Here is a 26,768-nt window from a genome sequence, read left to right on the forward strand (position 1 = left end):
AAGTAAGGACAGCCATCTAAAAGCTATGGCAACCAAGACCATCATCATGAAGAAAAATGAAAAAGCTCCTGTATTTCTCTGTTCTTCACATTGGGTCTCTCATCCTACCCCAGACAACTTTCTCCCAGCACATTCTTAGGGTCACAAAACTTTTCCATTAAGCCAACTGTGGACTTCAGTTTTAAATATGCCCCTTTATTCTATAACATAACATCAGAAAATCCAGACATCTCAATATTTTTAACAAGCTATCTCCAGTGGCCAGTGACTGTTTCTCAGGGTCATAATTATGTGTTCCAGATTTAAGAACATGATCTACAATACAAAAGAAGCAACACAGCACCCATAAGGTTTGAAAAATACAAAGTAGCTGATTAATCCACAATAAAAGTGAAAAGTCAACTATGTCATAGGCTGTAAAACCTCTATACTCAATACTTTATGGAACATTGCTTTCTCTGTTATTGTTTTGTTTTGTTTTTGTTTTTTTGAGGCCGAGTCTTGCTCTGTCACCCAGGCTGGAGCACAGTGGTGTGATCTCAGCTCACTGCAGCCTCCACCTCCCAGGCTCAAGCAATTCTCGTGCCTCAGCCTCCTGAGTAGCTGGGACTAAGGCAGGCACCACCAGGCCTGGCTAATTTTTTTTTTTGTATTTTTAGTAGAGACAGGGTATCACCACATTGGCCAGGATGGTCTCAAATTCCTTACCTCAAGTAATCTACCCACCTCATCCTCCCAAAGTGCTGGGATTACAGGCGTGAGCCACTAGTCCCGGCTGAAACACTGTTTTTAACTGGTTCATTTATTCAACAAACATTACTTAATACTTACTATGTGCCAGGTACTGTGTTAATACTAGGAATGTAATGAAACAAAAACAGTTCCTGTCTTCCGAAAACTTTTATCAGTTAGAAAGACAGAGAAGGGAACAGTAAATACTACAGAGTGTGAAAAATGCTCTCAAAGATGACACAAGTCAACATTGGAGGATTCTGAGCCCAGTCAAACTAGATTGAAGAAAAAGCTTCCAGGAGAAAGTAAATTTAAACTGAGACCTAATAGAAGACTTTCCTGGGAGGAGTGGTGGGTAAGAGATTATGGATAGCAAAATTCCAGGCAAAGGTGTAAAGACAAGAGAAAACATGGGCAGTCTAAAAGAGCAAAACTACCTTGCATTAAGGGAATATAAAGGTATAAAGAGGGAATGGTGAAAGTTAAGATTCCTTTGACGCTCAGGACAGAATGTATCACCGCCTATCTTCCTGTAGCTATCATATACTAACTTCTTGGTCATCCTTATTCTTTTTTTTTTTTTTTTTTTTTTTTGAGATGGAGTCTCGCTCTGTCGCCCAGGCTGGAGTACAGTGGCGTAATCTTGGCTCACTGCAGCCTCTGCCTCCCAGGTTCAAGTAATTCTCTCGCTTCAGCCTCCCGAGTAGCTGGGACTACAGGCACTCGCCGCCACGCCAGGCTAATTTTTGTATTTTTAGTAGAGACGAGGTTTCACCATGTTGGCCAGGATGGTCTCGATCTCCTGACCTTGTGATCTGCCCGCCCTGGCCTCCCAAAGTGCTGGGATTACAGGCGTGAGCCATTGTGCCTAGCCAGTCATCCTTATTCTTTTAAGATTTTATGACCCCTGGTTCACAGTTTCCTCTCTATCCTTTCTCTTGCCTCCACCACTCTTAGTGACTTCAATATCCGGAACTACTCTGACTTTTCATTCCCTGACCTAATTAACATTATACTTCCTTTCTAATCACTATCTCCTATCCTTTCAGCTCACTTATTCTAGTCCTCCCATTCCAGCCATTCTCCCACCTCATCAATTTGCCAATGCATTTCTCCATGACCACCAATTATTTCTCTCAACTCCATACATCCTCCCTTACCTATCAGGATTAAACTTCCTCTTCCCTCTATTGTACTAGCCTGGCAAAATCCTAATCTTGATTAATTCCAATTATCCACTAATCCCACACTGGCATCAAATAGCTAACAGTTACTAGAAAAAAAATGACAAAATCATGCTAACTGGTCTTACTTTCAAATCAACACAAATCCCAAACTACAACTTCTTGTATAGGTTTTATTTTCCACTTTTTATAAGAACTATTCCACTCCTCTTGCTTCAAACTTTCAATGATCCCTCAGCCTCTTTGTTAACCCCTCTTCTCTCACCTATCCTAACTGATCACGGAACTGCATCTTTTCTTTATCTAACATTCACCTATGCAGCCAACCATCTATTTCTAGGGCACATCTCTCTCCTCACTTTGCTCCAGACTCCTACATCCATGGAAACCTGACAGGCACCTTAACATTAATGTGTCTAACACAGAACACTCGATTATCCCTCTCCCACAAACTTTTTCATTCCCACATCTTCCTAATCTAAATCAAATTTACCGTATCCACCACACTCACTTAAGCCCAAAATCCAGGTCATTCTTTATTTCTTTCCTTCACACTCTTCACATCTGACATATCAGCAAATCCTGACAGCTTAAACTTATAAGCCAAATCCACACGCTTCCTTCTATTTCCAGTGCCATACTGTAATCCAAGCTTGTCTCCATTAGGAACTGGTAAACTATCTGTGAAACATAAAGAAATAGCAAGTCAAGAATAATTCCTGTTCTGGATTGCACAATTGGGTAGACAGTAGTCCCATTTACTGAGATGACAAACCTAGGAGGAAGCACACATTCTGTGGCGGGGAGAGGGATACAGATGGGGGCTCAGTTTTGGACATACTTAAAATTTTAACTTGCTATGGAAAACCAATCTAGTGATATCCTATAAGCTGCTTAACAAGAGCTAACCTGGACTGAAAACAGAGTTGGGCATCATCAACATTACTGAATGAAGGCAGGTGGATGAGATTACTTAGAATAAGTAGTCAGAAGAAAGGAGGATCAAGAACAGAATCCTAAAAAATTAGCCACACTTATGGAATAGTGAAAATAGACAAAGTTAAAATGAAACTATTACAGAGACACTATTCTCTGGAATCTCAGTTTGCAGGAATTTTTTAAAAGTCATCCAATCTAATCTCTCTTTTAAAGAGCAAATCTCTTCTACTTAATCTATGGTGGTCTAATACATTCATTTTTAGTATAACTGTAGTTGTATAAAGGCTTTTCTGCGATAAGCAAATATATTATCCAATAATTTCTCTTCAGTGGTCCCAGTTTTGGTTTGTAAGATAACACTGACTTAACCTACTCCTTCTACTATATGACAAATTCAGATCTCTAAATTCATTAATTTATTCAATAAGTATTGAGTCCCTATGAAAGTCAGGAGGCCTAAGCTCTAATTCTAACTCTGCTCAGATAAAAATATAAGTTTGCTTCTACCTACAGACAAAACACAAATTTTTCAATATGCCATGCCATATAAATTCTAGACCCTTCCCACCAGTCTAGTTATTATTTACTTTGATTATGTGCTCAAAGTTTGATGTCCAACAAAAATGATAGTAGTTATAACATTAGATTCATGACAACAAAGGCAACATTTCTTTTTTTCAGGTTTCTACAAAATTACAATACTTTTTTTTTTTTTTTTTTTTAAGACAGAGTCTCACTCTGTCACCCAGGCTGGAGTGCAGTGGCGTGATCTCCGCCCACTGCAACTTCTGCCTCCTGGGTTGAAGCAATTCTCCTGCCTCAGGCCCTAGAGTAGCTGGGAGTACAGGCACGTGCCACCACGCCCAGCTAATTTTTGTATTTTTAGTGGAGACGGGGTTTCACCATGTTGGCCAGGCTGGTCTCGAACTCCTGACCTCAGGTGATTCGCCCACCTCGGCCTCCCAAAGTGCTGGGATTACAGGAATGAGCCACCGCGCCCAGCCTACAATATTTTTAAGTTTTAAAAATAAATGTTGAGGCTGGGCATGGTGGCTTACACTTGTAATCTCAGCACTTTGGGAGGCCGAGGTGGGTAGATAACTTGAGGTCGGGAGTTCAAGACCATCCTGGTCAACATGGTGAAATCCTGTCTCTACTAAAAATACAAAAATTAGCAGGGCATGATGGGTGGGCACCTGTAGTTCCAGCTACGTGGGAGGCTGTGGCAGGAGAATTGCTTCAACCCGGGAGGCGGAGGTTGCAGTGGTTGCAGTAAGCCAAGATACCGCCACTGCACTCCAGCCTGGGTGACAGTGAAACTCCGTCTCAAAAAATAAAACAAAAAATAAATGTTGAAAGTGTTCGATCCAAAACAGAATGCAATATTTTATCCTCTGACAAGAGTAAAGAAAGTGCTTCATTTTACTTTTATTATAAATCATTTTGGGAAAAAGAAAGGCTTTAATCACTACATCAAGTTAACATTTATTCACTGAGCACCTCTGAAGCATCAGGTACCTCAGATACAAGGATAATATTAGTAGAGTAACAGCAAGGAATTACTAAGATGAATAAAAATATCTGTACCTGCCCTGAGTTTCAATGGGGCAGATTTTAGATCCATATAAGAAAGTTTTCTCTAGCAATTAAAACGTCCAAAAAAAAGACCAACTACTTCCAAACACAGTATATCCTTATTATTTAAATAAGAAGTTATAAATGACCATTTGTAAAGGACAAGGTAGGGGTTATATGCACTATGTGCCAGCCACAGGTTCCCTGCTAGCTCCCAAACTCATTAATTTTTTTTTTTTTAATTTTTACTTTAAGTTACAGGATACATGTGCAGAAGAATGTGCAGGTTTGTTACATAGGTATATGTGTGCCACGGTGGTTTGCTGCACCTATCGACCTGTCCTCTAAGTTACTTCTCCTCGCCCCCCACCACCAACAAGCCCTAGTGTGTATTATTCCCCTCCCTGTGTCCCTGTGTTCTCACTGTTCAACTCCCACTTATAAGCGAGAACATGCGGTGCAAAACTCCTTAATTTTTGTGGAGCAAGTTACTTCCAGGCTGGCTTCCACACAATTATACAGGTCTGGACAGGTGCTTCCCATCCCACGGAAGGAGGCTATACTGCACAATTTCCCCACTCCCAGGCAGACAGATTCAGAGCCTAAAGCCTTCCCTTAGAATGACCCAAAATCTGTTCACATGACTTCAATCTCAGGTCTTCCGCCCAATCTATTAGGATACTCATCTGTCTCTGAAAAGGTTTCTCCCAACTCTTTTCTAACACAGACTGATTTTATTAAAAGAAGAATTACTTACAGAGGATTACTTAAATTGAACTAATTATCTGGAGGTCTTAATGGCAAAGGAAAGGGAGGAAAGGGCTTGAGTTTCAGGGTAGGGAAGATGTGAACTCTCAATCATTGTTGATGGGTGCAAATTTTTTTGGAGAATAATTGGTTAAAATTCACCAAAACCTTTAAGACAATTTAGGAAATTTAGCTCTAGAAATTTATTTAAAGAAATAATTAAGATTGTGTGAAAAAAATCTGTTCAAGGATACTGATCCCAGCATTATTTACAATAAAGAAATACTGGAGGCAATTGCTCGTATGTTTGTATATAATGAATTAAAAATTATATAACTATACAAGAAAATAATACACAAGTATTAAATATGTATATTTACTGACAAAAAGTTGTTATATATTGTTAAATTTAAAAGCACGTTATCACATATACATCTATATAATATATACTGTATATTATTATACGTATCTATTCTATGATTTATACGTATGTCCTTAATATGAATTTTTAAAAGCTGGGAATGTTTATCTCTTGGTAAAGGAGACACAAGTAATTTTTCATTCCTATATAGTTTTAAAAATGAACATGTATCACCAGGTACAGTGGCTCATGCCTGTAATCCCAGCACTTCGGGAGGCCAAGAAGGGCAGATCACCTGAGGTCAGGAGTTTGAGACAAGCCTGGCCAACACGGTGAAACCCTGTCTCTATAAAAATACAAAAATTAGTCAAGTGTGGTGGCACGCACCTGTAGTCCCAGCTACTCGGGAGACTGAAGCAGGAGAATTGCTTGAACCTGGGAGGCGGAGGTTGTAATGAGTCGAGATTGTGCGACTGTACTCCAGCCTGGGTGACAAAGTGAGACTCCATCTCAAAAAATAAATAAAATAAATAAAAATAAAAATAAAAAATGAACATGTATCACTTAAAATGTATTTTGAAAATAAAAAGGTAGGTAAAAGAAGGCTATCTATGCCAAGGCAAGAAGAGAGAGACAAACATATAGGAAGGTGAGTCCTACCTGTAGATCTTTACTACTACATTAAGAATAACAGGAAACAATTCCTGGAAAAAACTGGTAAAGGACCCAAACATCTCTAGCATGTATTACAATGAAGAACCAAAGCTGAAAATGCAAAACTAGTTCATTAAAAGATGTCTTTAAAAATATATTAAGTTACACATGATTCTTTCTGATTTGGATACATGAAGAGTTAATAAGGGGGTCAAGAAGGCACGGGGCACCAACAAAGGGATGCATGCATGTGAGAAATAACACATTATTTCATAAGACAAAGCTGGGGCTGGGCGTGGTGGCTCACACCTGTAATCCTAGGACTTTGGGAGGCCGAGGCGGGTGGATCACAAGGTCAGGAGCTCAAGACCAGCTTGGCCAACATAGTGAAACCCTGTCTCTATTAAAAATACAAAAATTTGGCCGGGCGTGGTGGCTCACGCCTGTAATCCTAGCACTTTAGGAGGCCAAGGTGGACAGATCACCTGAGGTCGGTAGTTCGAGACCAGCCTGGGCAACATGGTGAAACCCCGTCTCTACTAAAATAAGAAAGAAATTAGTCGGGCATGGCAGCGTGCGCCTGTAGTCCCATCTACTCAGGAGGCTGTGGCAGAAGAATTGCTTGAACCCGGGAGGTGAAGGTAGTAGTGAGCCGAGATCATGGCACTGCATTCCAGCCTGGGCGACAGAGCAAGACTCTGTCTCAAAAAAAGACAAAGCTGGAAGTCACAATCCTTCTCAGGCAGTCCTAATTATCCTAAATCAGAGAGAAGCAAACAAAACTAGCTAATGCTACTTAAGGCAGGTTATTCTATCTGCCTGAAATAATTCACATTTTATAATTTATAACAGCATTACAGAGCCTAGTTTATAGGACTCAGTTAATTAACAATAAACATAAATATAAAGTTCCAACAAAATGAGGACAAGAGAAGGCACAGCAGGAAGAACATGCAGCAACCAAAAACGGGACCGTTTCTGGTTTTAGTTATTTGTATTGTAAGGTGGCTATCGGCAAAGTCATCTTTTTTTTTTTTTTTTTTGAGATGGAGTTTCACTCTTGTTGCCCAGGCTGGAGTGCAGTGGCGCGATCTTTGCCCACCGCAACCTCCACCTCCCAGTTCAAGTGATTCTCCCACTTCCAGCCTCCCAAGTAGCTGGGAATACAGGCTTCCACCACCACACCCAGCTAATTTTTGTATTTTTAGTAGACGGGGTTTCAACATGTTGGCCAGGCTGGTCTCAAACTCCTGACCTCAGGTGATCCACCCACCTTGGCCTTCCAAAGTGCTGGGATTATAGGTGTGAGCCACCACACCCGGGCAAAGTCATCTTGATAGTAAAGGTAAATCAAGCCTGGGCTCTGAATGGAAACATGAGGGTCAGAGTAATGACCAAGTGATAACCAGGAAGAAGTGCATCTGAAAACTGGTGCTGAGACCTAAAGTTTTAAGTATTGAAATCAGTCCATAAATCCCTCATTTCTCAGTAGAGGGGTAAGGCTTCTAAGCCTCATCTGACCATACTATGTATAGTGCCTACAGCATGGCAGACAATGTGTTAAGGACTATGTGTAGAGTAGTGAATTTAAAGATGCAGTCCTAAGGTGGCTTGGAATAATGGAAAGAGCAGAGACTGGAATCAGAAGATCTAGATTCAAGTCCTTACAGTGCCATCTACTAACAGTAAGATTGAGGGTAACAGTAAGTTTCTTCTTGGGTAAAATAGGGATGATAGCACATCTGTTCCACCTACTTCACTAGATTATCGTGTGAAACAAATCACACACTGATCATGAGAGTGTTATACAAACATTAGTCATTCTTAGTCATTTTAATCCAATTTCATTTTCATAAAAATGTTGGAAGGCGGGGGCCAGTATGACTCACTAGCCCAAACACCTCCAAGGACAGATCTGACTATCAGCTGGGCTTCCCACATCATCACCTCAAAATCTCCATGAGAGATTATATTTAACAGAAATAAAATTATATTAGGCCTAAATTCATCTTGTCCTTCTCAGAGAGTCATCTACCCTCTCAAACTTGACTAGTACTTCACGTCACTGGAAAGCAATAGCCTTCTAATAACACTCTCCATATACAAATACTCAAAATAGTCCAATACCACCAAGTGAATTCATTTATCTTAGTCAAAGTTCTCAAACTGACAACAAAGCCCCAAAAACACAAGTATCGCTTGTTAATAGAGTTCATGTTTTTCCTTCTGTGTTCTTGGTCTGAAACCACAATGTTAGTTTACAAGTGAAACCCTTTTAAATTTTGAAAGCAAAACTAAAAAAAGAAATCTAAGTCAATCTGTATTCTATCCCATTTGTCTTCATAAATTACACTGGAAATGAAGATCAAAGTGAAAATGCTAAACCTATGTAAACAAAGAACTAGAATACTAGATGAATAAGCCCAAGGTTGCAGCTGTATCCACAAGTCAATTTGGGGACTATACTAGTGATGCATCGCTATACTTGCACTAGTGACGGCACTGTTTTATGTCTATCTTCACCAAGTTGAAAGTACTTTTTACTTCTTTTAAAGTTTTCATAACATGTATTTTGCTCCCAGGTATGGTTCAGAGCTTCACATTCACCATTAGAACCATATTTTCTCTTTAGGCAGTCACAAAATAAGGCTACCTCTGAACAGTAAGAAAAATAAATAATAAGATTTTACCCAGATGACTTTTAAAATAGTAAATATCCACAACAGTAGCACATCATCCCAATAAAACATGTTTTATTTTCGCAGTGACCTTATACAACATTTAACATAACATTTATTTAATAAGAAATATAATTTAAAGTTTTTGAAGGACAATCCTTCATCTCTTATTTTCTACTGTTAAGCTATTTTTCCAAGTTATTCACTCTCTCACTCAAATATGAAAACCAAGAGTCTCTGATAATCTCAGACACAGGACACAAAAAGGACAGTATATTCATATAGTTCAGCTGTGTTACTATCAAAAAATAAGAAAGGTGATGTTTTGATATCAAATGTCAGAGAAATAACATCACATACATCTATTTTCTATTACCTTCAGATTTTTAGGCATTGGACTAGACTCTTAATATTTAAAGATCAAAGTATACTGGTGGAGAGAAGACATAAGAAACAGCTACATTTTCTTTGCTTACAAATTTATGCTTAAAAAAATAACATAAGACTTGGTAACCTACAACCAACTGCTGAACTTAATTAAAAACCACAATGGGCTGGGCGCAGTGGCTCACACCTGTAATCCCAGCACTTTGGGAGGCTGAGGCGGGTGGATCACCTGAGGTCGGGAGTTCGAGACCAGCCTGACCAACATGGAGAAATCCCATCTCTACTAAAAATACAAAATTAGCCGGGCGTGGTGGCCCATGCCTGTAATCCCAGCTACTAGGGAGGCTGAGGCAGGAGAATCGCTTGAACCTGGGAGGTGGAGGTTGCGGTGAGCAGAGATCACACCATTGCACTCCAGCCTGGGCAACAAGAGTGAAACTCTGTCTCAAAAAAAAAATCATAAATAAATAAAAATCACAATGACCTGTGGTCCTGCACCAGTCAATAAGGCATGATGATGGCAATGCTTGTGTCTTAGATAATATGCCTGCCCCTAAGCTTAGAATTCAGCTGCAGACACAGGTTCCGGTGACTCAATAAGAAAGAGATTTAAGACTTCCTCTGATTACCCAGTTATCCACTTGGTTAACTCCCTAATGCCCTTCAAGTCTGTTCAAATCTAAACTTTTCAATGAGGCCTACCCTGACCATCCTTATATAATTCCCCAACCTGCCTTCTTCACTCCATTCAGGCATTCCTGATCCTCCTTAACCATTCAACCTTTTCTTCTTTCCATACCTTTAATCTCCTTGTAACGTATTATACAATGTGTTTATTATGTTTGTTGTCTCTCTCCCCCCACTAAAATGTGAGTTCCATGAGGGGAGGAATCTTTGTCCACTTTGTTCACTAGATGTATCACAAGGCCCCACAACAGTGTCTGCCCCATAGGAGGCCTTCTATAAGTATTTGTTGAATGTTAAATACTCCTTTGCATCCTGTCCTCCCAGTTCTCCATCCCAGCTCCCATTCATTAACATGCCTCACTCTAACCATGCTCGCAGTGGAACAACTAGGACTGGAAATAAACAAACAAGGCTCCAGATCAGAAAGGGAGGGAGGTTTTTACATTTATCCCCTACTCTAGTCCCTAAAAATCCATCCTATGTTTTTTCCTTTTATCTCCTTTCTGAATTATCAATTCCTCCCAAATTCTTTGTCTTGATTTCCTTCTCTGTAGAATTCCATCTCTAAACTCAGCAATCCTCTTAGACACTTGGGTGATACGACAAACTTAAAGAATGGTAACTGAATGCTGTAATCACTCAGTCTTGATGAAAGTAAAACCCTGAAACAAGAAGAAACATTTGTGTGCCTCATTTCTTTTTCCTGTCATAGCTAAGCTGCTTCAGAGAGCAGGCTACATTCCCTCTACTTCCTCACTTACCAATCATACCTCAACTCCTCTACTCTTAATGAACCCTTCCAACTCCTTACTTACATGACCACTATGCTGCTTACTCCTTCAAGGCATATTTATTGACCACATACTATATACTAGGCAATATACTAGTATAGGTGTTTCAACAGTAAACATAAGATCTCTGTTCTCATGCAGTTTTAGTCTACCAGGAAGACAAGCAAAAATGAGAAGTGATAAATGATGAGTATCATGATAAAAAATGTACATGGAGCTTTGAAAACATACAGCTGCTAGATGTGACCTACTCTAAGGGACAGAAAAGCCCCCCCACCGAGAAACGTAATGTTTAAACAGAAACCCAAAGAGTAGGCGATAAGATGGAAGAGAAAGAGTGTTCTAAAGGAATACCTGCAAAAATCTGAAAGACAGAGAGTAGAGTGCATATAAAGAACTGAAAGTTCAGTATGGATACGGTATTGGGATAAGCAGGGCCTTAATAGGAATATTATTCTAAGAATTTATTCTACGGACAAGGGAAATAAAGGAGAAATGACACAAAACTTCAGATTTATATTTTTTGGAGAATGAATTCATCTTCCTCATTGCAGTTAGAGCAAACAGGAACAAGAATGGAGGCAGCTGATGATAGAGATGATCTCTTGAAACTTTTCGTTCCTATGAAAAGAACTTCCTCATACCGCTTTGTTTCTTCTCAGATATCTTCAATATATTATTTTTCTCTGCCACCCCTCTAAGGCTACAGCCTTTCCTCAGCTCTCCTACAAACTCTCCTGGGTGACCTCACCTGTATTTCACAGGTACCACCCCATAAAGTGATGATGACTCCCAAACCTGTATCCCCAGTCCAGAACTCTCAAGGCCAGAGGTGCATTTCCTACCACCTACCAGACACATTCACCTATGCAATGCCTTATGTTCAAAACCAAACACAAAATCCAGACTCCACATATTTGGTATTTCCTAACTCTGTTGATAGCATCAATGTAGTCACTCAAGCCAGAAATTCTAAATGCCATCAATTACCCTTCTCCTCCTGCCCCTCACCGATTACCAGGTGTTTTTGATCATCTTCTAAATATGACTCAAATCCATCCCCTCCTTTCATCTTCTATACCAGGGCCTAAATTTAGTCTTGCATAAACTCTCATCCGGATTATTCGGGAACTGGTCTCTACATTTCTAGCCACTTTGTAAAATCCTTACACTACACTGTAAGATATTTCCTCCTAAAAAGTGTTTCTCTAGTCCGGGCACAGTGTACTCACACCTAAAATCCCAGCACTTTGGGAGGCAGAGGTGGATGGATTGCTTGAGCCCCCGAGTTCAAGACCAGCCTGGGCAACATGGCGAAACCCCACCTTTACAAAAAAATAAAATAAAATACAGAAATTAACTGGGCATGGCAGTGTGTGCCAGTCCCAGCTACTCAGGAGGCTGAAGTGGGAGGATCACTTGAGCCTGGGAGGCGGAGGGTCTAGTGAGCTGAGATCATGCCACTACACTGCAGCCTAAGTGACAAAGTAAGACCCTATCTCAAAAAAATAAAAATAAATAATTGAAAAGGTCCAAATTCTTTGATATGACACATGGAGTCCATTAGCTGGTGTTTCCTGCCAGAAAATAGCCTCTATTCTCCATCTATAAAATAATAAAAATAAATAATTGAAATGACATCTCTGCCAGATGTCACACTGAACCTGGAATGAATACAGATGCAGATCTCTCAAAACTCATCACGGTTTCTCAAGCCTCCAGGTGTTTGCACATACCATACCCAAAGCCTGGAATATCTTTTCCTATCTTCTCTACCTAGAAACCACTGGTCTTCTTTTTAAAAATCCAGTTAACGTTCCTTCCTCTGTTAATCTTCCTTGGTTCACACTCCTCTCTCTCCCTTCCTTCATCCCCAATAAAAGCAGAGTTCGGCATTTCTTCCACTTCTCTCCTATGGCACATAATTTTCTACCAAATTATGACTGCTTACATGTCTGCTTTCTTTTTTCTTTTTTTTTTTTTTTTTTGAGATGGAGTTTTGCTTTTGTTGCCCAGGCTGGAGTGAAGTGGCGCAATCTCAGCTCACTGCAACCTCCGACCCCCGGGTTCAAGCAATTCTCTTGCCTCTCCCAAGTAGCTGGGATTATAGGCACCTGCCACCATGCCCGGCTAATTTTTGTATTTTTAATAGAGATGGGGTTTTGCCATGTTGGCCAGGCTGGTCTCAAACTGCTGACCTCAGGTGATCCACCAGCCTTGGCCTCCCAAAGTGCTAGGATTACAGGCGTGAGCCACTGTGCCTGGCCACGTCTGTTTTCTTGACTAAACCATATGTTCCTTATTGATAGTGTACTTCATCTCATGTTTGCATCCCCATATCCTAACACATTGTCAGCACTCAATAAATACTTCTTTAATGAATGAATGCTTCTAGAAGTGTGATGATACATTAAGCTTTGTCTCTATAAAATGGGATCTTGGGATATGTTTCAAAGTGCCTAAAGCCATTCCAGAATGGTGACTCTTGGCTGGAGGAAAAGAAAGTGAAGGCATACATAAAGGAGATTCCCCATAGCAGACCTAATTCATCTAGCATCCAGAGGAACCCACGTTAGTGATAAGACTACATGACAAAGACTTCTACGCAAATTATAACATCATTTATAATTGCAAAAAAAAAGTTTAAAAACTAGAAATAACAAATATGCAACTTAGAATGATTAACTAAATGAAGGTTCATTCAACGGATCCTTTAAAAATAGTACTTTTGACTGGGTGTGGTGGCTCACCCTGTAATTCCAGCACTTTGGGAGGCCAAGGTGGGCAGATCACGAGGTCAGGAGATTGAGACCATCCTTGTCAACATGGTGAAACCCCGTCTCTACTAGAAATACAAAAATTAGCTGGGTGTGGTGGCGCATGCCTGTAATCCCAGCTACTCAGGAGGCTGAGGCAGGAGAATCACCTGAACCAGGGAGTCAGGAGGTTGCAGTAAGCTGAGATTGCGCCACCACACTCCAGCCTGGCGACACTGCAAGACTCCGTCTCAAAAAAAAAAAGTACTTTTGTATGATTACACCACTGCACTCTAGCCTGGGCAAAAGAGCAAGACCCTGTCATGCAAAAAAAAAAAAAAAAAAATGTACTTTTGTAGAATATTTAACGACTAGGGAAAATGCTGGTCATTTCAATCAAGCAGAAAAAAGACCTGTATCATATTCCCAATCATAAATTAAATATAAGAGCCATTTTGGAAATATTGATTTAAAAACATTTAGGAAATAAGCCTGAAATAAACTGTATTAAATTATTAGCAGTACCTATCTCTGAGTAATTTTCTACAACTAATTTGTTCAACAAATATTTATTGAGCATTTGTTTGTTACATTACAAAGATGTGCAAGAGACATCTGTTTCTGTCCTCTGGGAACTAAACATGTTATTCTTCTATAATCAATCAGATAAAGCAATAAAGGTTAGAAAAAAATTCATAGGATTGCCCAGTCTAAATTTATATTCTATGAAAGGTAAAATAATAATAATAATAATAATAAATAAATAAAAAAAAATAAAAAGCCAGATTGCCAGAACTTCTCTGAAATCTAGGCTGGAAGCAATTTTGATACAAATATTTGGATAAGGACTGCCCAAATGGCTTGTACTACTGATTATGAACTGTATCATGATGCTGTAGTTGTTATAGATCCTTGTGGTCAGAGGTAGTTGAGAATCTAAATCTCCAGATTTATCCTTCCTGCTGGCAGATCTACATTTTTACAGTAATTACAAATAAAAGCTGCTCAGTTGACATTTAATCCTTCATCCACCATCCACCAAATTCCTTTTCTCTTCTGTGTTTCTTTCCCCTCTACCATTTCCTGCTCTTGCCCTCAATGATTCACTCCATTTATCTAAAAGAATCTTTATGTTCCTCCTCTTCTTTCAACCAAGGAAGAGCCAATATAAGATTGAACTCTCCCTCTTGGGGATTCTCAGGAAAGATGGAAGCTTCAGAGGGGAACTGTGGTATTGATGAACATAAAAGTAAATTATGAAGAATCTCAAAGCCAGAGTCCTTTAAAGCTTCTGCTTCAAAAGATACCTAAGGTGTAAAAAAAAAAAAAAAGGCAGGGAAAAATCCAGGCTTGGTGGCTCACACCTATTAATCCCAGCCCTTTGGGAGACTGAGGCAGAAGCATCACATGAGGTCAAGAATTTGAGACTAGCTCGGGCAACACAAGAAGACCTTGTCTTTACATTAAAAAAAAAAAAAAATTAGCCAGGCATGTTGCCACACACACTTGTAGTCCCAGCTACTGAGGAGGCTGAGGAGAGAGAATCCCTTAAGCCCAGGAGTTCAAGGCTGCAGTGAGCTGATCGTGCCACTGGACTCCAGCCTAAAGCACAAGACCCTCTCTCAAAAACACAGGGGGATATTATCTGATTAGAACAGTGGCTAATTTACCTTCATTATTCTTTACTGCAGGTATTTCACTAGTTTATATCCTACATTGAAAATACTTCTAAAACGTCCTAGGATTTTCAGCTCATCAGAAACACAGTGATAAATAGCAAAATTACTCTAATTGCCCAGAGCTTAAAAAATTCAGCACTACAGTTTCAGGTTATGTGTTTTTAGGCATACTAAGGAGTAAATTTAAACTGACAAAATTCTATAGGACTTAGATCACTGATAGTGGATATACTATAAAATAGTTTTTCAGAAATATTTCCCCAGAGAACTCAAATAGTTGAAATTTGTAATAAAAATACACATGCAGGGTATCATTAGACAGCATCACAGGGCCGGATGTGGTGGCTTATGCCTGTAATTTCAATACTTTGGGAGGCCGAGGCAGGCAGATCATTTAAGCTCAGGAGTTCGAGACCAGACTGGGAAACATGGCAAGACCTCCTCTCTACTAAAAAAAAATACAAAAATTAGCCAGACATGGTGGCACACACCTGTAGTGCCAGCTACTTGGGGGGCTGAGGTGGGAGGATCACTTCAGCCCGGGAGGTTGAGGCTTCAATGAACCAAGATCCCGCCACTGCCCTCTAGCCTGGGGGACAGAGCGACATCCTGTATCCAAACAAACAGACAAACAGAAGGCATTACAGGAATACATAGACTATTAAATGCTAACTTAGTGCTATGATGTCAATAGCATGTGCTCAGAGAACTAAGTGACAGAGTCTGATATTCATTCATTCATTTATTCATCAAATTTTTAGGAAGTACTTACTCTGTGGCAGGCATAATCAGAGACAGAGCAGTGAAGAGATTAAAATCCCTGCCATCATGGAGTATTTTAGTGAATCAAGATAGATAATAAACAAGAAAAAAATAAGTAAAACATTATGTTGGTGATAAGTACAAAGCAAAAAATAGAGTAGGAAAAGAAGATCGGGAGGATGTGAAAAAAAGGAGGAAGGGAGCAAGCCATATAGTGGGGGGCGGTGGTGAAGGGGAGACATTACGAAGAGAGGAAATAGCAAGAACAAGGACCCAAAGATGGGGAGATGCTTATCATGTTTAAGGAGAAGCAAGCAGGCCAGTGTAACTAGAGCAGAATGACTAAGGAGAGTGGTAGATGAGGCTGAGAAATAAGAGGGAAGGGCTGTCTTGCCCAGGAGCATTTGGGTAAGGCTTTCATGGACAGGTATTACAGCAACAGGTGGAAATGGAGGGGTGGAAGGTGATTCCAAGTAATTAGAACAAAGGAAAACAAAAGACAAGGAGCTAAGAACGCCTTAAGGATGTTTAGAATCAGAGGCTGGCCTAGTGTGCAATGAATATACATGTAAGTGTGAGGAAGCAACATTGTGAGGGTAGAGGAAGCAACATTGTGAGGGTAGAGGAAGCAACATTGTGAGGGTAGGGGACCATGTGTTAAGGGGTGAAGGTAGAGTATGATGAATATTCGGTTTCTGATTCTGTTTGGGAACTGCAGAAGAGAGACTAGGGCAGGAAGGCACCAGGGTAAAAGGCAGGCATTAGCTGCCCCTTAAATATAATCTTTGCTTTTTCCCAGGCATGAATAAAATCCTGCTCCAGAGTTGCTTTAGTTACTATATCTATGAAGAAAAAGGGTGGAGGTCTTAAGATCTTTATGGGAAAAACACTCCTAAAACTTTATTGTAGTAGGGAGAAGAGAATATATACAAGTAGAATTTATACTATTGTAAATTAACATGAACTAAATTGAACTCGTCTAACACACAGTGAATCATAAGACAAAGATGACTAAAAAATGAGACTGAGAAAGGAAATAGGAATTTCAATTTTCTAAAGAGCATTCCACAAAATGGCTAATCCCTGGATAAACAACTAAGTTAACTACCTCTAATTTTACATAAAGAAGAAGAGGATTGTTACAAACATACACTTTGAGTTCGAAGGTATTCACAAGGTAAGAGCCAGAACCTTGCTCACAATTCATCACCTCAGTACCTCTACCAGTGCCTGGTACAGAAGACTCAAATGCTTGTTTAAGGAATAAAAAGCCTATCCATTACAGTCTATCTCAGTAGAATCAAACAGTGCTAGGGCTATAATACCACTACCTTGAAATGCTAATATTAATTGGGAGGAAATTAAAAGTAAGTAGAAAGAGGGGAACCACCTGTGCAAAACAACAACCTAACCCCAGAGGAATCTACTGGTTAATTACCCAAATGACACAAAACCACTTCAGCGATATGCAGAAGTGTTGTTTGGCACAATGTGATATATATCATGATCAAATCCAATAAACAACGCCGTTGCAAAAAGCAAAGGAATTTGCCCTTAATATTCATAGGCTGCACTAATGCTCCCTTTTTGGAACACACAACAAAAAGCATAAGGCAATCTCAATCTCTTTCCTCTGAACCATTCAAGAACTCAGCGGATTTGGGGAATTGGGTTTGCTTCTCTACAATGTTTTTTAAAATCCTAAATTAGGTGTAACTTACTCTCATCGTTTGTCTTAAGTAATACAAAACAGCACAATACAAAGACAGCAGCTCATATCCACTCTTGGTTATAGGATGTTATAAATCCCTGAAAGGAACCGCTAAAGTAAAACAAAACCCAGCAAGTTAATATCACATTTTTATCGCCAACCAAAAACAAACGATCAAACTTCCACCAGGAAAAGCATCTTTTTATATGGGATAATGCTTGCATACACGTCACCAATATTAGTTTGCTTACAGTTAAAGCTCAGAGACAGAGTTTCATATGGCTTTTTTAGTCAAACTCATCCATTGAAACAATTTTTTTTAAAAAAATGCAAATGTCTGAATGTCAATATTCTTTCCTGTCTATCTTCCATGAAGCATTTTTCCATGCTAACACTAGAGCATCCTTCGGTGTAATTCCACAGGCAGATTCAAATTCCCTTCAATACCATAAATAAGCCCTATTAAAAAGCCTTTAAACCACAAAAAAAGTGCAACAGCGGTTTGCAACTGTGTGGTTAGTTCTGCCTGTTGGTAGCGATTAGAACAAGCTATGAGTCGAGGGTGCTCAGAACCGAGTAAAAGGGACCCCGGCCGCTTTCTCCCCAAGAGGCAACAGTAAAAGCATCCTCCTCTCGCCCCAGTACTTCGCAGGAAAGTGGCCCCATTCCCGGGACGCAGTCGACCGCAGGAAAAAAGCACGGCCAGCCTCACTTACCTTATAGACGTCCCCGTAGGTGCCGCTGCCGACCCTCTGGACGAGCTCGTAGTCCTGCTGCGGGTTCCGCCTCAGGATGTCCGCGGCAGGCCGCAGCGGGGCCTCCATCTTCACTTAGGGCCCGGCCCCCGCCAGCTCACCCCGCGGCTCCCGGATTCCCGCTAACAAGCACGAACGGCGCCGCTTCCCAACATGGAGCCTCCGCCCGCAGCTCCGTCTGCACGAGGGACGAGCAAAGGCTGGTTGGCGTCGCAGGCTACGACCCCCAGCGGCCCGCGCCCTCGCGGCCCGGCCCCTTCCCTTCCGTCCCGCCAGGGGCCGTGGAAGAGAAAGGGGCCTGGAAGGGCCCCCGGCGCCCCGTATCCCCGTTCGGTCTGCGGCCCTTCCCCCTCCCCGGCCGCCCGCGAACTGCCCGACGAGGCCTCCCCGCCAGCCGGGGCCCAGGGCCGGCTCGGTACCTAATGGGGGCGGCCCCGTCTTTGTTGAGCGCGGAGCCCGGGACCTACTTCCTAGACCGCACCCGCGTCCTCCTCCCCCGCGCCGGCCGGCAGCTCCGGGTTTGCCGTCGCCGCCGCCGCCACTCAGCCGCTGCACGGCGCGTCCTCTCGGGGGCGGCGGAGGCGCGTACAGTCGCCGCCGCCGCCGCCGCCGCCGCACCACGTTCCCCACCCGGGGCTGCGTCACCGGGAGACACGTTCCCAGCCAGCATGGGTCGGCGCCCAGCGGCCCGCCCGAGCACTCCGGCCGCAGAACCAGAGTGCCGCCCTGAGGCCTGCTGAGAACACAACACCCTCCCGACCGCGCCACCGCGCCCCCCTAGCCGGGCGCGTCCTTGCAGGGCCTGGGCTGTCTCCCTCCCACTCTCAGAAATAAGGCACACCCCTGGGCATTCGTGGGCCAACGGGCCTTGGCTAAACCGTCCCCACATTTGTCAGGTAGGCCTGTAGGGTGACGGGTAGAGGAAGAAGGGCGATGGGAACGTAGCCCTCCAAGTTAAACACGGAAAAGGTACGTTAAGGGCACCGGGCCAGAAGTAACCTGGCAGCGGGGCGCCGGGGAAGGAGGTGGGGGAGTGCCAGGTTAACTAAGTCCCGGCACACCCTACTGCACCTTCCTGTTTTGCAAACCATTCCCGGTGGTACCAGTTTGAGGCTGCACTGCACACCTGCACAACCTGCCTTCTACTTAGTTCTTCTGAGACAATTCTGAAAGTCTGAATTCCTAGGACTGCTCAATGACCTTTGTCCCTGTTGGGCACACGCAGTGTCTCATCGCTGGTATTGCACCTTTAATGAGATCAGGAGTTCCGCAAAAGTAAAACAAAGGGGTCACAGACTGGTTCTGGTTCTACCACTTCCTCAGTATGTGCTCTGGGACAAAACAGCATATTTGGCAACATCTCGGTGTCCTTATCTGCAGCTTGAAGAGGGTAAGATTTTGCATCTGACACCCAGGAAAGTGTTTATAAAGCGTTTTACAGGATTGTAAAGGGGGTTATCGAATATAAGAGGTCTTAAAATACTTAACAATGCACAGCATATATGGAACAGGAGTTCGGGGAAGTAATTTGGCTGATATTTCACAAGCTGTTTTGCAGTTTCAGTTCCAGTCTTGCTCTGAAGGTAGAAATTAAGTTGCCAGTGTTACATTATACTGGCTAAGTTATTTCTAGAGCCTCATAGAGAATTTGAACAGAAAAGCCAGATAACACTCAGCCACTGCATTTAGTGACTGAAACATCATAAAAGAGCAAGTTGGAGATGTTGGCATGTGGCTTTGAACACCCAATTTTTAATTCTGTTCTTGAGAATTAAAATACTCCTTATTGTTGATAATTGTATAATGTATAATAAGGAGTAATTGACAATACTCTTTATTGTTGATAATTGTATAATGTAGAAATTAAATTCGCACCTTAACAGGACAGGGCATATATGTATTTTCTTGTGCTCCACACACAAAGGGCACTTATTTGGGGAACATAAGTAAGCCCAGACTTACATGCTCCATGGACAAAGCCTATGTGTTTGCTGCATTGAAAAAATTGTTGAAGAACAGTTCCTTCTTTCAAAGATTCTTGGCACTTGTTTTGGTGGGCACATACTTTTGGCTTCGATGACTCAAAATCTCTTCAAATGTTCTATTGGTATCTTAGCACTTGTTTACTGTCATAGATTCATTTGAGATTTTTTTCCTCTGGCCATATAAGCACTGATCCTTGATCTAGTCTGAAATATATTTATTCTTACATGTTTACACTTGTGTTACTCCAGGGAATTTCAGGCAGCACACAGAAAACACTTACTATAAAACAAGATAAAAATAAGTGGGCAAACTAGTATGAAGTTAAAGAGAAGGAAAATACGAAACCAGAACAGTGTGACAACTCGGCCAACCAGAGGATTTTATAGTGTTTTTGAGATCAAGAGTAACCAATTGATCAAGAAGAGGCATATATTTTCCTAATGCAAAGACTTCCAAAAATTTTATTTAATGAGCCTTCTTCATAAAGTAGAAACTGAATGCCCAGTTTGAGACGAGGACAAATATCCTGACAATCCTTTAAGCATGTTATTCTTGAAATACAGCATTTAAAATGAATTAGGCAGTGAAATGTTTGAGGTCATAGGCTTCAACAAGACCCTGGAGTGCAGATATTTTATGTTGCCAGTAATGGCAGATCCATATGCTTTGACCATCAACCTAGAGGCAGATAGCATGGAAAAAGTCAAGACTCTATGTGGTGGTTAAAAAGTCAAGACTCTGTATATCTGCTATAATCATTATTTTACTTGTACTGCAATTCATGCAAAGAGGAAAACATTTGTTTTATACTAACTCCAAAAGAATCTTAAGGATTTTTAAAATACTGGTTGAGTTAATTTTAACAAGATCAGTGAAGTGGGTTGCTTTGTAAAGAAATGCAAATTCAATTTACTTAAATACACACTGAGTAAATTTAATTTTACATCCTAGACAATTAAGCAAACAATTTCAAGGTTGAAGTTTATGTAATAATATGTTAGTTATGTCATGGTAACTGACCAGAGAGTTTCTTACAAACCACCCAATTTCATATGACAAGGTATGGAATAAGAATAAATATGGCTTGATAGGTCCTTAATTCCAACCTAATTGTCATGCATTCTTAGTATCTTCATGCTGACACATAAATATTTTTCAGCTTTTACCCTTATCATTATAATATACGATAATGGTTTGCCACATGCTTTGTAATGTACTTCCCTTCTTTGAAAGTTCTTCAGTAAAATGCTGACTGTAATCTGTGGCCTCTAATTTCAGCTCTAACTTTAGCCAAGGCTGAATAAAAAAGAATTGGGAGACATAAAATGCTTTATCTTATATAAAGCTAAGGTTCACAATTTATTATCCAAGACAAAATGGCTAATTAAACCTTCAAGTGTGAAAGGACAGAGCATAAGGACAATAACTTTAGTCTATTGAACATACAGATTTAAGCAATCTGGTAATCTCCTGATTAATCTGCCAACATAAACTAATTTCAACATGTAACTCTGTGATTCAGTTGACTGCTCTATAGATCTGTTAAACAGAAATCAATTAAATGTTGGAAGACATTGCCACAATTATGATTTGGATTTTTAAATAATTATTATTAAACTATTGTTTTACTAATTAGGGCCACTTGTCTTTTGAGGCATAAACCATGTTTTCCAAATATAGGGCAATTTTTATATAATTTGTTCTGGATGGCAATAGAACATGTATCTCATTCAGGATTAGTATCAGGTCATTAGGATGAGAGTTTTAAAAAGGAGAGGTGAGGAAGGCAGTCAATATCCCTTTCATCCAGTTTGAATTGATCATCAGATATGTTACTGATATGGTTTGTCTGTGTCCCCACCCAAATCTCATCTTGAATTCCCATGTGTTGTGGGAGGGACCAGGTAGGAGGTAATGAATCATGAGGGCAAGTCTTTCCCATGCTGTTTTCATGATAGTGAATAACTCTCACGAGATCTGATGGTTTTAAAAAGAGGAGTTCCCCTGCACAAGCTCCCTCTCTTTGCCTGCTGCCATCGTGTGAGACATGACTTGCTCTTCCTTGCCCTCTGCCATGATTGTGAGGCTTCACAGCCACATAGAACTGTAAGTCCAATTAAACCTCTTTCTTTTGTAGATTGCCCGGTCTCAGGTTTGTCTTTATCAGCAGCATGAAAACAGACTAATACATTAAATTGAGGTCTGGCGCCATGGCCCATGCCTGTAATCCCAGCACTTTGGGAGGCCAAGGTGGGCGGATCATCTGAGGTCGGGAGTTTGAGACCAGCCTGACCAAAACCCCATCTCTGCTAAAACTACAAAATTAGCCAGGCATGGTGGTACATGCCTGTAATCCCAGCTACTTGGGAGGCTGAGGCAGGAGAATCGCTTGAACCCAGGAAGTAGAGGTTGTGGTGAGCCAAGATTGCACCATTGCACTCCAGCCTGGGCAACAAGAGCAAAACTCTGTCTCAAAAAAAAAAAAAAAAAAATTGTTACCAGTAGAGTGAGATGTTGCTGAAAAGTTACCTGAAAATATGGAAGCAACTTTGGAACTGGGTAACAGGCAGAGGTTGGAACAGTTTGGAGAGCTCAGAAGAAGACAGGAAAATGTGGGAAAGTTTGGAACTTCCTAGAGGCTTGTTGAATGGCTTTGACAAAAATGCTAATAGTGATATATCAATGAGGTCCAGGCTGAGGTAGTCTCAAATGGAGATGAGGAACTTGTTGGAACTGGAGCAAAGGTGACTCTTGTTATGTTTTAGCAAAGACACTGGTGGCATTTTGCCCCTGCCCTAGAGGTTTGTGGAACTTTGAACTTGAGAGAGAAGATTTAGGGTATCTGGCAGAAGAAATTTCTAAGCAGCAAAGCATTCAAGAGGTGGCTAGGGTGTTGTTAAAAGCATTCAGTCTTATAAGGGAAGCACAGCATAAAAGTTTGGAAAATTTGCAGCCTGACAATACAATGGAAAAGAAAATCCCATTTTCTGAGGAAAAATTCAAGCAGGCTGCAGAAATTTGCATAAGTAACGAAAAGCTGAATATTAATTCCAAAGACAATGGGGAAAATGCCTTCAGGGCGTGTCAGAGGTCTTCATGGCAGACCTTCCCATCACAGGCCAGGAGACCTAGGAGGAAAAAGTGGTTTCGTTGGCTAGGCCCAGGGTCCCTGTGCTGTGTGCAGCCTAGAGACTTGGTGCCCTGCTTTCCAGCTGCTCCAGCCGCAGCTGAAAGGGGCCAACATAGAGCTGGGGCCGTGGCTTCAGAGGGTGCAAGCCTCCAGCCTTGGCAGCTTCCACGTGGTGTTGAGCCTTCTAGTACACAGAAGTCAAGAATTGAGGTTTGGGAACCTTTGCCTAGATTTCAGATGATGTATGGAAATGCCTGGATGTCCAGGCAGAAGTTTTCTGCAGGGGTAGGGCCCTCACGGAGAACCTCTGCTGGGGCGGTGCGAAAGGGAAATGTGGGGTCAGAGCCCCCAGACAGAGTTCCTACTGAGGTACTGCCTAGTGGAGCTGTGAGAAGAGGGCCACTGTCCTCCAGATCACAGAATGGTAGATCCACTGACAGCTTGCACCGTGCACCTGGAAAAGCTGCAGACACTCAATCCCATGAAAGCAGCCAGAGGGAGGCTGTACACTGCAAAGCCACAGGGGCAGAGCTGCCCAAGACCATGGGAACCAACCTCTTGCATCAGCATGACTTAGATGTGAGACATGGAGTCAAAGGAGATCATTTTGGATCTTTAAGATTTGACTGCCCCACTTGATTTCAGATTTGCAGGGGGCCTGTAGCCCCTTTGTTTTGGCCCATTTCTCCCATTTTGAATGGCTGTAGTTACCCAATGCCTGTACTCCCAGTGTATCTAGGAAGTAACTAACCTGCTTTTGATTTTACAGGCTCATTGGTGGAAGGGACTTGCCTTTGTCTCAGATGAGATGTTGGACTGTGGACTTTTGAGTTAATGCTGAAATGAGTTAACACTTTGGGGGACTGTTGGGAAGGCATGATTGGTTTTGAAACGTGAGGACATGAGATTTGGGAGGGGCCAGGGGCAGAATGGTACGGTTTGGCTGTGTGCCCACCCACATCTCATCTTGAATTCCCACGTGAGAGAGGGACCTGGTGGGAGGTAATTGAATCATGGGGGCAAATCTTTCCTGTCATGTTCTCATGATAGTGAATAAGTCTCATGAGATCTGATGGTTTTAAAAAGGGGTGTTCCCCTGCATGAGCCCTCCCTTTGCCTATTGCCATCCATGTAGGATGTGACTTGCTCCTCCTTGCCTTCTGCCACAATTGTGAGGCTTTCCCTGCCACGTGGAACTGTAAATCCAATTAAACCTCTTCCTTTTGTAAATTGCCCAGTCTTGGGTATGTCTTTATCAGCAGTGTGAAAATGGACTAATACAGTTAAAAAGCTGTTTCTATTAACCTTTATTGTCAGAGTGGTTTTAAGGTTTATGTGAAAATTGGTAGAAGGATTTCTGTATTCAACTCACAAATTGATTTTGTCTGCAAATTCAATAGCTAAGAAAAGATAGCAGATTACAAATAATCTTACACTGTTCCTTATTGGTTTCCTCACGCAATAACAGGTATGTTCAAAAGGGTGCCCAAAGTTTGCCCACACCTCATGTAGACTAGTGTTATGAGCAGAAAAAGCTACAATGCTTGGCTGGGATCCTATCTTACAGCTGCATAGCTCTTGCAGGATTCCAGTAAGTTCTCCTTTTCTTTGTCTCTGCAGAGCAAGGATAATAATGGCTTTCCACTGTTGCTAATCTCGGGATTCCTCACTATCTATTGGTGATTCACTTAACCCTGTCATCTAATCATTTATTTATTTATTAGAGATGGGTTCTTGCTCTGTTGCCCAGGCTAGAATGCAGTGGCTATTAACAAGTGCTATCATACTGTACCACAGCCTCAAACTCCTGGCCTCAAGCAATCCACCTACCTCAGCCTCCCAAGTAGCTGGGACTATGGGTGCGCACCACTGTGCCCAGTTTTATTTTTATAAATGGTCCTTTTATTATATTCTCTTTCTGTGCTTTTTCTTCCCAGAAACCCGATTGATAAAGTTATAGGGATTAGAATTAGTCTCAGAAAAGAGACTCTCAAAATGGCTTTCTAGGATGATATCACTCACATACCTGATGATTACTTGTATAAACTACTTGCCAAGGAAAATGGAACAGTGGTATTCTATAGCATGGAGTGGCATCACAATTACTCAAACTATCAGCAGTGACATGAAATGGAGTGTCAGTGTAGGGCACAACATTGAAAGATCAATCTCTAGCACTTAGCTGCTGTAACAGTGAGGTTTACTAAAATTATTGTGTCATTTGGCTCTTCTGACTGCTTCTGTGAGAGTACATGAAAACAAGACAAATAGCTTTGGGTTCCAAATACCAGGCATGAATAGAAAATCAGAAAACTTCCTTGACAGCTTTGAAGAAATCCATTATCTCTTATAGCTAAGGGGAAGATATGGCTGAGGATCAAGTCCAGGGCCTGACTGTAAAGGCTTTGGAGTTGCAATGTTAATTAAACGTGAGACCCAGTTCTGTTATGCTAAGGTAAGGGCACTGGTGGAGATGGCCTAGAACCTATGACATGGGATGGGGGCATTTGAGCAGATATGAATGAGGCTTAGAACTTTAAACATGAGTTAGAAGAAAGAGTTTCAGTATAGCCCTAATGGGGAAGTACACAGAATGCTCTTGGAGGAGAGCTTATACAATGAAGAAGTTGTAGGATCTTGCTAAATACTTACCTGGGATTCAGATTTGCTGTGTTGACTTGAGCATCTGGAAGTCCTTCTAAGTGGGTTACTAGAAGCTTGTTCTCAATAATAGCTTACAATCTATGTGCTGAGATGCCAGAATTTCCCTGGCATACTGTAGAAGAAAGAATCTCAAGGTTTAGGGAGATGGGATGTTGGATTTGCTCTGTTATAGTCATTCTGCTTAGTCAAACTCTATTCATACCATGCCCAGGAGGGCCCATACAATTTTCTCTTTTCAAGGCATTGAATGAGGGAGAACAGATATCCTTGAAAGATTCTTCTGTGGCTGCCCTCAGTGGATTAGAGATGATGATCGGGAGCCCACATTGAAACTGGGATCCATGATTTTATATCCTGGTAGAGGTCAGGTGGCTCAACTGTCAAAGACATGTTTAGCACAGTTACTATAATAACCTTCAGGAAGAAGTGAAATCAGGATGTTTTGATTGCAAGGATAGGTGGTGGTATCCTATTAATCCCTGAGTCTCTAGGAATGAATAAAACCATCAGCCTACTTAAGTGCCATTTGACATATGTAGGTGGAAAAATCCTGGGACTGATTGGTAGAAACCTAACTGAAATCTCTGTAA

General features: G+C 41.4%; 2 protein-coding genes across 8 annotated transcripts in view; one reads left to right on the forward strand and one right to left on the reverse strand.

Annotated features, from left to right (window-relative positions):
- MAP4K5 (mitogen-activated protein kinase kinase kinase kinase 5) overlaps nt 1-19,063 on the reverse strand; it is a 116,841-nt gene extending 97,778 nt beyond the window's left edge. For 3 of the 4 annotated variants that reach the window (XM_055097565.2, XM_063596198.1, XM_063596199.1), the window contains exons 1-2: nt 18,866-19,063; nt 18,360-18,576 (exon numbers count right to left, since the gene is read on the reverse strand). In XM_055097565.2, the coding sequence (XP_054953540.1) occupies nt 18,360-18,467 (108 nt within the window). In that variant the 5' untranslated portion in view covers nt 18,468-18,576; nt 18,866-19,063. Of the gene's footprint in view, nt 1-18,359; nt 18,577-18,817 lie in introns of all 4 variants that reach the window. The other variant, XM_055097564.2, reaches the window with a different exon arrangement.
- Nucleotides 18,967-26,768, forward strand: part of ATL1 (atlastin GTPase 1) — a 100,158-nt gene continuing 92,356 nt past the window's right edge. The window contains exon 1 of one of the 4 annotated variants that reach the window (XM_034937522.2): nt 18,967-19,294. The gene's annotated coding sequence lies outside the window, so the exon portion shown is untranslated. Of the gene's footprint in view, nt 19,789-26,768 lie in introns of all 4 variants that reach the window. The other 3 variants (XM_055097569.2, XM_034937523.2, XM_055097568.2) reach the window with 3 other exon arrangements.

Source organism: Pan paniscus, chromosome 15, assembly GCF_029289425.2.
Source record: "Pan paniscus chromosome 15, NHGRI_mPanPan1-v2.0_pri, whole genome shotgun sequence".
NCBI lineage: Eukaryota > Metazoa > Chordata > Mammalia > Primates > Hominidae > Pan > Pan paniscus.